This window comes from Amblyraja radiata, chromosome 6 (genome assembly GCF_010909765.2).
Source record: "Amblyraja radiata isolate CabotCenter1 chromosome 6, sAmbRad1.1.pri, whole genome shotgun sequence".
Classification (NCBI taxonomy): Eukaryota; Metazoa; Chordata; class Chondrichthyes; order Rajiformes; family Rajidae; genus Amblyraja; species Amblyraja radiata.
In genome coordinates, this window is record NC_045961.1 from 31,932,651 (window position 1) to 31,945,289 (window position 12,639).

Genomic DNA, 12,639 nt, shown 5'->3' on the forward strand with positions numbered 1-12,639 from the left:
AAGTTGAAAGGCACTATTATTGCGAATGATGGCTTGGTTGCTTTGGCTTGAAGTTGAAAGGCACTACTTACTGCAAATGGTAGCTTGGGTGCTTTGGCTTGCAGTTAAAAGGCACTACTGTAAATGCACTTACTTCCTGTTTGCACTGTATATTGATTTTAGATAAAACGCTACCACTTACGGCTGTGATTTTTGGCCATCTTACTCAGTCCCCCTCCGCTGAGCAGATGCAGAGAATTCTTCCCATCAGTGAAAAATAAAAGTCTTATTAGTTTAAAAAAAAAATGTTGAGAATCTCTCTCCTGTCAATCACTCCATGAAAGCCACACCTTTTCCGGGGGGGGGGGGGGGGGGGGGGGGGTTATAAAACCCGGAAATGTGGGTGTGGCTCAGTCTCTGCAAGATGGAGGAGAGAGAGGTCATGACTCGCTGTCTTTAGTGGCTTTGCACCCTACTTCAAATGGTATGAAACTGCACTTGAATTTGGTGGCCTTGCACCCTGCTAGAAGTGGTAAGAAACTGCACTTGAATTTGGTGCCCTTATACCCTGCTTGAAATAGAATTTCAAGGATTAGCCGTGAGTCAACTACCAGCCCACCAGCCGTGTGAGTTGCCAGCACAACAGGCTTGATTGACTGAGACGCCAGCCCAAGAATCCATTTGGCGCACAATTTGCATACTAGCTCTCTGGAAACCAGCCCCTTCAGCCCACAACACTCATAATAGCGCTCCAGAAAGCCCCCCCCCCCCCCCCCCCCCCCAACTGGCCACCAATATTAGAATTGGTGGAGAGGTGGAATATTGTGTTGGATGACCAGCCCTCCTGTGTGATGCTGGGACCCAATGGGTCCCACTCAGTCTAGTTTTTAATAAAATCCTTCCCCCCCCCCCCCCTCACTCATTTTGTCGCCTCCTGCTGGCCAGCGACCATAACGGCTGCTGGCATCCGCCTCTCGCCTCAAAGACGGCTTTTAAAAACAGCCGCACTGCTGAGTGCTGCAATCTTATGTTCGGGAACGGCTTGAGTTGGAGGACCACATCTCCCGTGGGGGCTACGGGTAGGGAACGGCTGCGTTGGGGGAGCAGACCCAACGGGTCTGCACTTGGTCTAGTATTATATAGATATACAAAACAGTGCAACACCATCACCATAAATAAAACAAAGTAAGAAAAACAGCAATCAAAATAAAAAAATAAGTAGATAGGGGGGAAAAAAAAAGTAAATAAATCAAAAAATTGGAATAAGACCGTGTGGTTCACTTACCAAATTAAAAAAAGAAAAACATTACATTGATTAGTTATCTGGAGATAATTCAATATTCATACAAACATATCATCTATATAACGCAATCTTCCCCTATCTAGCTCGGCATTTATCTAATTGGTGTCATGGCTCAAATAAACGGTCCATTTTTCCCAGATCTTCTCAAATGAATTCTCCTTGACTCTCAAGGAATATGTCAATTTCCCCATATTAAAGATGTCTCACATAATTTCTAACCACTGTTCCTGTTTTGGACTTTTTTCATTAAGCCACTGCCTGGTAATGGCCTTATTACTTGCTGCAAGCAAAACTTTAATCAAATATGTATCTTCTATTTTTATAATATCTTTAATACGCCCCAGATACATCACAGGGCAGGTATTTGGGATTTTATAACCCAAGATATTTTTTACAGCTGCATTAATCACTGTTTTCTGCATATCTTCCATTCATTTATCCCAAGTATCATCCATATCTCTTGTTCCCCTTTCCTGACTCTCAGTCTGATGGATTTCGATCCGAGACGTCACCTAATCCTTTTCTCCAGAGATGCTGCCCGACCCACTGAGTTACTCCAGCTTATTGTGTCTATCACTGGTAACAACTTGCTAATATTAGCTAGTCCAATTAGCTAATATTAGTTTGGCCACCTGAACCTTGTCAGCCTACTCCCTATAAAACCCAGGCATTGTAACCCTGGAGGAATAGTTGAGAGAAGAGCAAGCCTCCCTGCTAGATGTGTTCCCCTATCACAGATTGAAGGACGATGAGCCACTGTGACAAACATGAGACTACCAATGCTACCATATGGTCAAGACTGGCCTGCCAGGTAGAAGCCCTAGACAACCAGTGCCTCTACTGGGGCTACGATTGAGTGGCCGGGGCAAGCCTGAGACACCAGTGCCTCTTCCTGCGCATGGACAAGGGACAGTGCTCACACACAGAGACAAACTGAGTCACCAAGATACCCCAGAGACTGCCAACTTCTCTTCAAGCCTCAAAGCTGAGCTGCCAGGATAAACCTGAGACCGTCAGAGCCTCCTCTCGAGGTAAGGGTGAACTGGAGGGAGAAGCCTGAGATTGGCATGCCTCCTCTTTTGAGACCAGGACTAAGCTGTTGGGACAAGCCTGAGATCGCCAAGGCCACCACACATGCTCCCAGGTGACGTTGGACAGCGCCCCACACGCGCCCAGCCACCACACATGCGCCCAGATGACATTGGACTTCCTTACCGCTGTAAATAAAATACATCACGTGAGTTCACCCTACTGGGATAGTCACTACTGAACCTACGGTGTGGTCACTACTGAATCTAGCATATTCCCCACGCCACAGAAGGAATTTCCTCTCTCAAAAGATCATGAATCTTTGAAATTCACTACCCTAGAGAGCTACGGAGGTGGAGTCTTTCAATAGTGGTCATGGTGAAGATTCATACATTTTTAATCCAGGGGTCAGGGATATGATTTTACATTCTTAACCTGCACAACCACTGACGGAACTTTGGTGTAGGAAGAATGGCAGCATACGGACCTTGAAGCTAAGAGCTATGAGTACCAGGCTAAAGAATATCAGGAACAAGAGGAACAGGTGGATGAGGACAGTTACTGGTTCATGTCTCAGCAGAACAGCACCATCTTCATATTTCAGCAGGATGGGGCAGAGAGGCTTCAAATCCAGATAGTGACTCTCTCCACGTCATGCAAAGACGTTCATAAGGGACTTCCTAACTATTCGTGTCCATTCCGGACAAAGTGACACTTTCTGGCACAAAAGAGCTCAATTCCAGAGGTGGGATAGGATTGACTAAATGTGCCACCAAGACCCCTGATTAAACCTGATTAAGTTCATGGGCATCAAAGGCAAAAACAATACTGTGTCTGAAGTCAATAATTGCACCCAGGATGGTTGTTATTACTGGAAATGTCCAGATCTAAGAAATCTTGATAAGAATTCCTCAGGGCAATGACCCGCACTCAACCATCTTCAGCTGCTTCATCAATTAGTTTTGCTTCATAATAACGTGAGAAGTGGGATGTTTGCTTGTAGTATTCAATTGTTATTTGCACTATATTTATTGAACTTTTTATCTTTTTTTTCCCCACGTTACAGTGGCTTGCAAAAGTATTCATACCCCTTGAACTTTTCCACATTTAGTCACGTTACAACCACAAACGTAAATGTATTTTATTGGGATTTTATGTGATAGACCAACACAAAGTGGTGCATAATTGTGAAGTGGAAGGAAAATGATACATGGTTTTCAAATTTTTTTACAAATAAAAAATGAAAAGTGTGGCGTGCAAAAGTATTCAGCCCCCTTTACTCTGATACCCCTAAATAAAATCCAGTGCAACCAATTGCCTTCAGAAGTCACCTAATTAGTAAATAGAGTCCACTTGTGTGTAATCTAATCTCAGTATAAATACAGCTGTTCTGTGAAGGCCTCAGAGGTTTGTTAGAGAACATTAGTGAACAAACAGCATCAAAAAATTTACAAATAAAATACTGAAAAGTGTGACGTGCAAAAGTATTCAGCCTCCTGAGTCAATACTTTGTAGAACCACCTTTCGCTGCAATTACAGCTGCAAGTCTTTTGGGGTATGTCTCTACCAGCTTTGCACATCCAGAGACTGAAGTTTTTGCCCATTCTTCTTTGCAAAATAGCTCAAGTTTAGTCAGATTGGATGGAGTGCGTCTGTGAACAGCAATTTTCAAGTCTTGCCAGAGATTCTCAATTGTATTTAGGTCTGGACTTTGACTGGGCCATTCTAACACATGAATATGCTTTGATCTAAACCATTCCATTGTAGCTCTGGCTGTATGTTTAGGGTCGTTGTCCTGCTGGAAGGTGAACCTCCGCCCCAGTCTCATGTCTTTTGCAGACTCTAACAGGTTTTCTTCCAAGATTGCCCTGTATTTGGCTCCATCCATCTTCCCATCAACTCTGACCAGCTTCCCTGTCCCTGCTGAAGAAAAGCATCCCCACAGCATGATGCTGCCACCACCATGTTTCACAGTGGGGATGGTGTGTTCAGGGTGATGTGCAGTGTTAGTTTTCCGCCACACATAGCGTTTTGCATTTAGGCCAAAAACTTCAATTTTGGTCTCATCTGACCAGAGCACCTTCCACCACATGTTTTCTGTGTCCCCCACATGGCTTGTGGCAAACTGCAAACGGGACTTCTTATGGCTTTTTTTCAACAATGGCTTTCTTCTTGCCACTCTTCCATAAAGGCCCGATTTGTGGAGTGCACGACTAATAGTTGTCCTGTGGACAGATTCTCCCACCTGAGCTGTGGATTTCTGCAGCTCCTCCAGAGTTACCATGGGCCTCTTGGCTGCTTCTCTGATCAATGCTCTCCTTGCCCGACCTGTCAGTTTAGGTGGACGGCCATGTCTTGGTAGGTTTGCAGTTGTGCCATACTCTTTCCATTTTCGGATGATGGATTGAACAGTGCTCCGTGAGATGTTCAAAGCTTGGGATTCTCCACAACTTCTCCACAACTTTATCCCTGACCTGCCTGGTGTGTTCCTTGGGCTTCATGATGCTGTTTGTTCACTAATGTTCTCTAACAAACCTCTGAGGCCTTACAGAACAGCTGTATTTATACTGAGATTAGATTACACACAAGTGGACTCTATTTACTAATTAGGTGACTTCTGAAGGCAATTGGTTGCACTGGATTTTATTTAGGGGTATCAGAGTAAAGGGGGCTGAATACTTTTGCACGCCACACTTTTCAGTTTTTTATTTGTAAAAAAATTTGAAAACCATGTATCATTTTCCTTCCACTTCACAATTATGCACCACTTTGTGTTGGTCTATCACATAAAATCCCAATAAAATACATTTACGTTTGTGGTTGTGACAAAATGTGGAAAGGTTCAAGGGGTATGCATACTTTTGCAAGCCACTGTATATACAATGTTTACATGTTCACATATTCTGTTGTGCAGCAGCAAGTAAGAATGTCATTGTCCCATCTGGGACATATGACAATAAAACACTCTTGACTCTCTTGAATTCCGTGCAACTCCTCAGAAAATGAAGCAACAGGATCTGGAATATATCTGGGCAAGAGCTGTTAAATAGAAAGTTATTGTTGTGCCACAGATATTCTAGGAAATGGCCTGCTCTAACAAAAAAAGTCTATAGGGAGGTTTCACGGCGGTCGGGTCACGACCCATGACCCGTACTGTTGCTACGCTACGCCAAGTGGAGTACACGCGATGAACTGCAGGTAAGCACTGACCATTGTTTCCAGCATAGCGGGCCCGTTAAAACCCGCCAAAATTGTCAATTTTTGTGCTGTAAATAATTATGGAAATCGGGATAAGCGTGAGAGACATTTAGCCTACTTCAGAATTCCAAAAGTGAGGAGAAATGACGGTAGATAGGAGCGAGAACTGAAGGGACAACAGCCAAAGTGCTTGGTGAACATTGGCCGTTTGCTCACTGCATTTCATCAACTAAGCAATTATTTGTGTTTTTTCTTGATTCCTTTGGCATCTAAAAAGTTTCAGGTGATAAATCTGGCTGTAAAACTTTAAAATCGCCCATGGTTCTCAAGTGGGTTTTTACATACAAATAGAAAACACCTCTGAAGCAAAATTTACAGCCAGATTTATCACTTCTGAGACTTTTTAGATACCCACGACCCACACACGGGTGATTCACCCGATCCCACCACCACACGGGGTGATTCACCCCCACCACCACACAAAAAAGATGGACATGGTCACAATTGTGCAGCTAGTCGGCAGGTATGTAATTGATAGCAACGAGAACATGCAGTATTGATTAAAGCAAACCCTGCAAAGGCAATCATGTTAGTTAGGCCTGTAGATCAAAGGAATAAACTGCCCAGGGGATTATTGTTTACTGGTACAAGAAAATACATTTTGAGTTTTGGACCATGGAAAGACAGTCCTTTACTGTCTGAGTCAGGGCAACATTTCCACTTGTTTTCAGAACAATGGGACCTCAAAGGCAACTTGGAGGGCGAGTCTGAAATCAATGTGAACAGGGGGGGGGGGGGCTACTCCATAACAATTTCAGCAAAACAGCTGCATCAGTAGGAGTCCATAAATAATTGCCAAACAACCAGCTCAGCACGAAAGTGTGCAGGAAGGTGACATCAACAGGACCTAATTAACAGAGATGAGATTATGCAAATTCCGGAGATTAGTATTTACAGGACTCTTGAATAATAATAATAATATTTTATTGTCATTGCACATAAGCGCAACGAGATTTGGTATGCAGCTTCCATCCAATGTCATAACATAAATAACTAATAAAATTTAGATTTAGATACCCCGAGAACATGGATTGTAAAAAGAACAGTAAAATAGTCAAAACAGTTCAAACAGACTAAAGTGCAGATGTGTCTGTGCGAGGGAGACAGTCCAGGGGGGGTGGGGGGCACTCAGCAGGGCCGGTTCAGAGCCGCTATAGCTCTAGGAATGAAGCTGTTCCTGAGTCTGGAGGTTCGGGCGTAGAAGGCCTTGTAACGTCTGCCGGAGGGAAGTAGTTCGAACAGTCCATTACAAGGGTGTGAGGAGTCTTTATTGATGCTGACGGCCTTCCTGAGGCACCGTGTGTGGTAGATGCCCTCCAAGGCTGGTAGCTGTGTCCCAATAAACTTCTGCGCTCTGTAGACGACGCGCTGAAGAGCTCTCCTCTCCGCCTCCGTGCAGCTGAGATACCACACAGAGATGCCATACGTCAATATGCTCTCTGTGGTGCAGCGGTAGAAGGTTGTCAGCAGCTGTTGGGGCAGACCAGTCTTTTTTAATGTCCTCAGGAAGAACAGTCGTTGCTGTGCCTTCTTGACCAGCACAGCGGTGTTGGTGGACCATGTAAAGTCCTCTGAAATGTGAGTGTCCAGAAACTTAAAGCTGGACACTCCCTCCACACTGTCCCCGTAGATGGAGATTGGGGCGTATTCTCCATTATGTGACCTCCTGAAGTTTACTTAATTGCCGAATAAAGCGCAGGTTGAGCTAAATGGTTTATAGAAAGTGCACTGCGATGTGAAGGAAGTAATACATATCACGAATAATGAATTGAAACCAAATGTATTAATGAATGCGACGATAAAATTCATGTTTGAATAGTTTCATTGATTGTATTCTTTTTTAAACAGTGCTTTGTTGTTGAATAATTGTGGTATGACACCTATAGATCCGCAGCAACGCAAAGGACACTACATACTTCCTCCTCAAAGCCTAGCCCATTAACAACGACCATTCGCCTAAGACAGCAGATGACTCAACACAGAGTGTGCTGATGATACTTCATTAAAACGCGCAGGGATAATGTGATGTGGATGGAACTTCTATTTAACACCTCCTACGGCCTTCTCGGTTTTATTTAAACCTCTAAACCCCGCAGCAAGACAAATGAACAGAGTTAGTTACAACGTTGACCCACGGTACCAATGCCAGCACGAATAGAGAAGACGCCGCCGGCCGCGTCTCCCGGGCCAGGGTTCTAGAACACGCCGGGCTCTCCCGCCACCCCGCCCGCCCGCGCGCTGACGTCGGCGCGACGCGAGGGGACGGGTCGAATGTTCGCGAAGGATCGCGGAAGCAGCGCGGAGCTTCCCGAACCTTCCCGAGTGCGGCCCGGCCCGGCCTGGAGTTACCGGCTACACCGGCTGCCCGGCCCGGCCTGGAGTTACCGGCTACACCGGCTGCCCGGCCCGGCCTGGAGTTACCGGCTGCCCGGCCCGGCCTGGAGTTACCGGCTGCCCGGCCCGGCCTGGAGTTACCGGCTGCCCGGCCCGGATCGGCGGCAGTGGCCATGTCCGCCTTGTGCTACAACAAGAGCTGCGGGCAGCGTTTCGACCCCGACAAGAACAGCGAAGGTAAGCGGGCGGAGCGGAGGTGGCCCGACCGACCGACCGACCGGCGCCCGGCCACTTCCTCCCCGGGACACGGAGCTTTCGGCGCCGGTCTCTAACACAATGAAATTATTAATTATTATAGTTTTTTCAGGCACATCAACACAACCATGGTATATAAATATACAATAACATGGTAGATTGCTTGCTGTGCTATGTTTCATGACCATAATGGTTATTGTAACGTTAAAGAAAGTCAATAGCTAACAATTCTGCGCTTCATTAGGGTTATGCTGGGAAGCTCAAGAGTCTGATGATGGAGGTAATGGTCCTCGGGCTACTGTTATGTACCACCTTCCCGATGATAGGGAGATGAGACTGTGGCCATGGTGATGTGGGTCTTCGATATTAGGTGAGGCAGCACTTCCTATAGATTCCACGAGACGTTGAGCTAAGGTGACAGGCAATTGGAATCTGGAGGTGTTCTCCAAAGTGATCATCAAATTTGATTTGATTTTTTTTCTATCTTGGAGGAGACTACATTGTAAGTAGCAAAATCAGTGTACTATAAATTGGAAGGGATGCAGGTGAATTCTGTTGTAGGGAAATGTCTTTCAAAAAAATTCTATTGCATGCAATAACATGTACTGATATTAGTTGTATGGTTGATGAAGTCATCATGGATTTCAGCAAGATGTTTGACAAGGTCCCACATGGGACCCTGGTGTATAAAGTTACAACCTATGTGATCAAAGGCAAGTTACCAATTTGGATCCAAAATTGACATGCCTTGAGGTTACACAAAAATGCTGGAGACACTCAGCGGGTGCAGCAGCATCTATGGAGCGAAGGAAATAGGCAACGTTTCGGGCCGAAACCCTTCATCAGACTGATGTGGTTATACAAAAATGCTGGGAAAACTCAGCGGGTGCAGCAGCATCTATGGAGCTAAGGAAATATTACACAAAAATGCTGGTATTTATTAGTAGGCAGAGGGTGGTGGTGGAGGTTTGTATGTGAGATTGGAAACCTATGCCCAGTTGTCTACTGCAGGATTTGTTGCAGGGATTCTCACTGTCTATTATGTGTATTAACAATTTGAATATGAATGTAGAAAGTATGATAGTAAATTTGTAGTGATATTTAAAAAAAAAAAAACAGGTATTTTGCTGATAGTGAGGAGTCTAGTTGTAGGCTACAGGATGATATTGATCACTTGGTAAAATGGGCAGAGCAATGACGTAGAATTGAATCCCAAATTTAAAATGTGAAGTGACTTATTTTGTGAGACTAAAAAGGGTAGGACGTACAGAATGAATAGAGAAGTATTGAGCAACAGAATGTCTGTGCAAGTCCAAGGATTCCTGAAGTGGTAAACATAGACCAAGAGGTGAGGAAGTTGGAATATTTGCCTTCATTAATCGGGGCATAGACTATAACATGGGAAGGTTATGGTGCAGCTTTGTGAAACATGGAATACAGTGTATAGTCTTAATCACCACACTATAGGAAGGATCTGATGTTCTGGAGAAGGTACAGAGGAGATTCACCATCCTAGGATGGGCAGTTTTGGTTCCGAGGGCAGACTGGGCTTTCTTTTCGAGGAGCAGAGCCCCTCGGGACAGGGGAGCTGACGGGACAGGGTTGACGAAGATGGACAAAATTGAGGGGTGTCAATTGTTTAAAAGCTTCCCCATAGCAGAGGTATCTAACTAGTGGGCACAGAGAAGGGGTAAGATGTTAAGAGTGATATTGAGGAAGGATGTCATCACCCAGGTTGAAATCTGGAATGCACGACCTGATTTGGGGAAAGCAAGTAGCTGCCTACCATTTAAGAAATATCTAGATGACCATTTAAATTTGCAGAGCATAGAAAGCAATGGACCAAATGCTGGCAGATTGGATTAGATGGTTAGATTCATGAGCATGTGCGCTGAAGGGCCTGTTTCAGTGCTGCATTTCTATGATGTGCTTCCTTTTCTGGAGGGAACATTTGTTTACTTGAATAATAGGAAGGGTAAAGGGCATGGGTAAATGTTGTGAATGAGTAATGGGTGTTGTTGGTGATGAAGGAATGAAAAAGTGTTGCAGAAGGAATATTCCCTAAATGCAAGAAAAAGGAAGATGTACCTGCTGGTAACATCACAGTGAAAATGGCAAAAATTAAAGTAGACTAATATAAAGGTGACAGACACAAAATGCTGGAGTAACTCAGTGGGCCAGGCAGCATCACTGGAGAGAAGGAATGGGTGACGTTTCGGGTCAAGACCCTTCTTCAGACTGAACCATCGGACCATCATCCTGAAGAAGGGTCTTGCTCCGAAAAGTCATTCGTTCCTTCTCTCCAGTGATGCTGCATGTCCCGTTGAGTTACTACTGCATTTTGTGTCTATCGTCGGCTTAAACCAACATCTGCAGTTCCTTCCTACACAATATAAAGATAACTGTATAATTAACACCAATGCTCATGGTAAACGTATGTTGACGTGTTTTGTGCTGTATGTCTGACTTTACAGCATTTGGTGCTCATGATGCAGTCACTTCTGCTTTGGCAAAATCAAGATGGATAAGGTGATTGCAATGCAGAATACCTCTGAGAAATTTGCAAGGATGACTGAGCTTCTAGTTGCTTGTCACTCTAATTCTTCATCTCATTCCCACCTTGCCATCGCTGCCCTTTTAAACTATATTGGATCTGTGCAAAAGGCAATTTAACCTCAAGGCACAGAATCTCATCTTCTAACTTTGCACGTTGTGGAAGTTAACATTTAAATTCAATTAATTTAATAATCAGTCTTTTTAATTACGGTACTTCATCTGAAATTTTAACAATTTCTCTTCCCATAGATATTGGATTGATGTGTATTTCCAGCATTATTTCTATTACATATTTCAAGCATCTGCAGTCTTTTTCTTCTGTCAGTGTATGCTGTGCAGTTCCAATATATGTCAGTTTCTACCTCACCTGCTTATCTTTTGTCATCTCTTATTTACATTTCCTCTGGAAGGAATATCAGCAGTTAACAAGCTGCCTCCCTTGGCTTATCGCACCTCCACATGTTTGTCATTCAACCTCTCTTGATCCTTGTCTTGTCGGTGACATATCATTTGTTTTACCCCATTTTCTGAAACTTAAAACCTCCTCTGTAAATTTTCTTAGTTCTCTTCAAAGTCACCGACCTAAAATGTTAGCTGTTTCTCTTGTAGGCTGTGGGTCGAGCATCAAAAATGTGTCTAGAAATCAACGTTCGTGACACATGTTTCGGAACTACATGAAATTTTGCACAGATTTAGATAAAATATAACTGAGAAGGTCATAACTCGTCAGTGCCAAGTTGCACATTAATTAATTGAACTAATTAGAAAATGAGATTGAAAAAAGTAAGCGCCATCTAGTGTCCAATGCATATATTACACCATGGGGAGCCTATACCGTGTTGCAGTCTATTTAAACCATATATTATTATAATATGAATATAATTGTGAGTGTGTTTTTTGAATGAGACTGCTGCAGAGGTCCGGCTCCTGAACCAACCTAATTAATGGGTGACGGCAGTTCCTGTGGGTTTCTTCCGTTTACTGAACCCCAATGACCGCCAGTGTGCAGAGTGGGGGTCACGGCCATAGTGGGACTGGGGCAGTGCCAGGCTGGGGGAAGGCTAAGGCATCTTCCACTGACAGGAATATGCCTAACCCTAACCCTAACCCCCCTTGCAGAGCTGCCCACGGCTGGAGCTGGAGCCGCTTTGGGATCGGATGCAGGCTCCGTATGCCCCGCAGCCCGGCCACCTCGGCCAGCATGACCTTCTGGATCATTGTGGTGATGATGGTGGGGCGTTATGGGGATACTGAAGGCGGCCCTGCACGCCGTCCGGGCCGCCTTCAGCACCCCCATAGCCTTGGCTCTGTCAGACCACCCGCATGCTCGCTCAACACCGGCCTACCGACAACGTGACCAACCACTCGCAGCACCCACCGGCCGTCCGACCACTCGCAGCACCCACCGGAGGCCCGGCCTGGCCCAACTGTCACCACCCACCGGAGGCCCGGCCCGACCGACCGCTCTCACCACCCACCTGCAGGTTTTGTTCTTGATGAATTTCAAGTATGATTTATATAATATTTTTACACAATACTAGACTACGTGGGACCCGTTGGGTTCCATGTTCACACGAGAGGGCTGGTCCCCCAGTGCAATATTCCACTTCCCCACCAATTCCAATATTGGTGGCCAGTGGAGAGGAGAGGGGGGGGGGGGGCTTTCTGGAGCATTAGTATGGGTGTTGTGGGCCAAAGGGACTGGTTTCCAGAGGGCTAGTATGGACATTGTGGGCCTAATGGATTCTTGGGCTGGCAGCACAGTCACAGGCCTGGTGGGCTGGCAGCTCAGTCACTCTGGCCTGGTGGGCTGGCAGCTCAGTCACTCAGGCCTGGTGGGCTGGCAGCTCAGTCACTCAGGCCTGGTGGGCTGGCAGCTCAGTCACTCAGGCCTGATGGGCTGGCAGCTCAGTCACTCAGGCCTG

The 12,639-nt window shown here is 45.3% G+C and overlaps 1 protein-coding gene across 5 annotated transcripts in view; it reads left to right on the forward strand.

Moving 5' to 3' along the window:
- The first annotated feature begins 7,818 nt into the window (after positions 1-7,818).
- The window catches only part of chordc1 (cysteine and histidine rich domain containing 1), a 34,752-nt gene continuing 29,931 nt past the window's right edge, over positions 7,819-12,639 (forward strand). Inside the window, exons 1-3 of one of the 5 annotated variants that reach the window (XM_033022446.1) lie at positions 7,826-7,900; positions 7,947-7,986; positions 8,058-8,140. In XM_033022446.1, the coding sequence (XP_032878337.1) occupies positions 8,077-8,140 (64 nt within the window). In that variant the 5' untranslated portion in view covers positions 7,826-7,900; positions 7,947-7,986; positions 8,058-8,076. Of the gene's footprint in view, positions 7,987-8,040; positions 8,141-12,639 lie in introns of all 5 variants that reach the window. The other 4 variants (XM_033022441.1, XM_033022443.1, XM_033022445.1 and 1 more) reach the window with 4 other exon arrangements.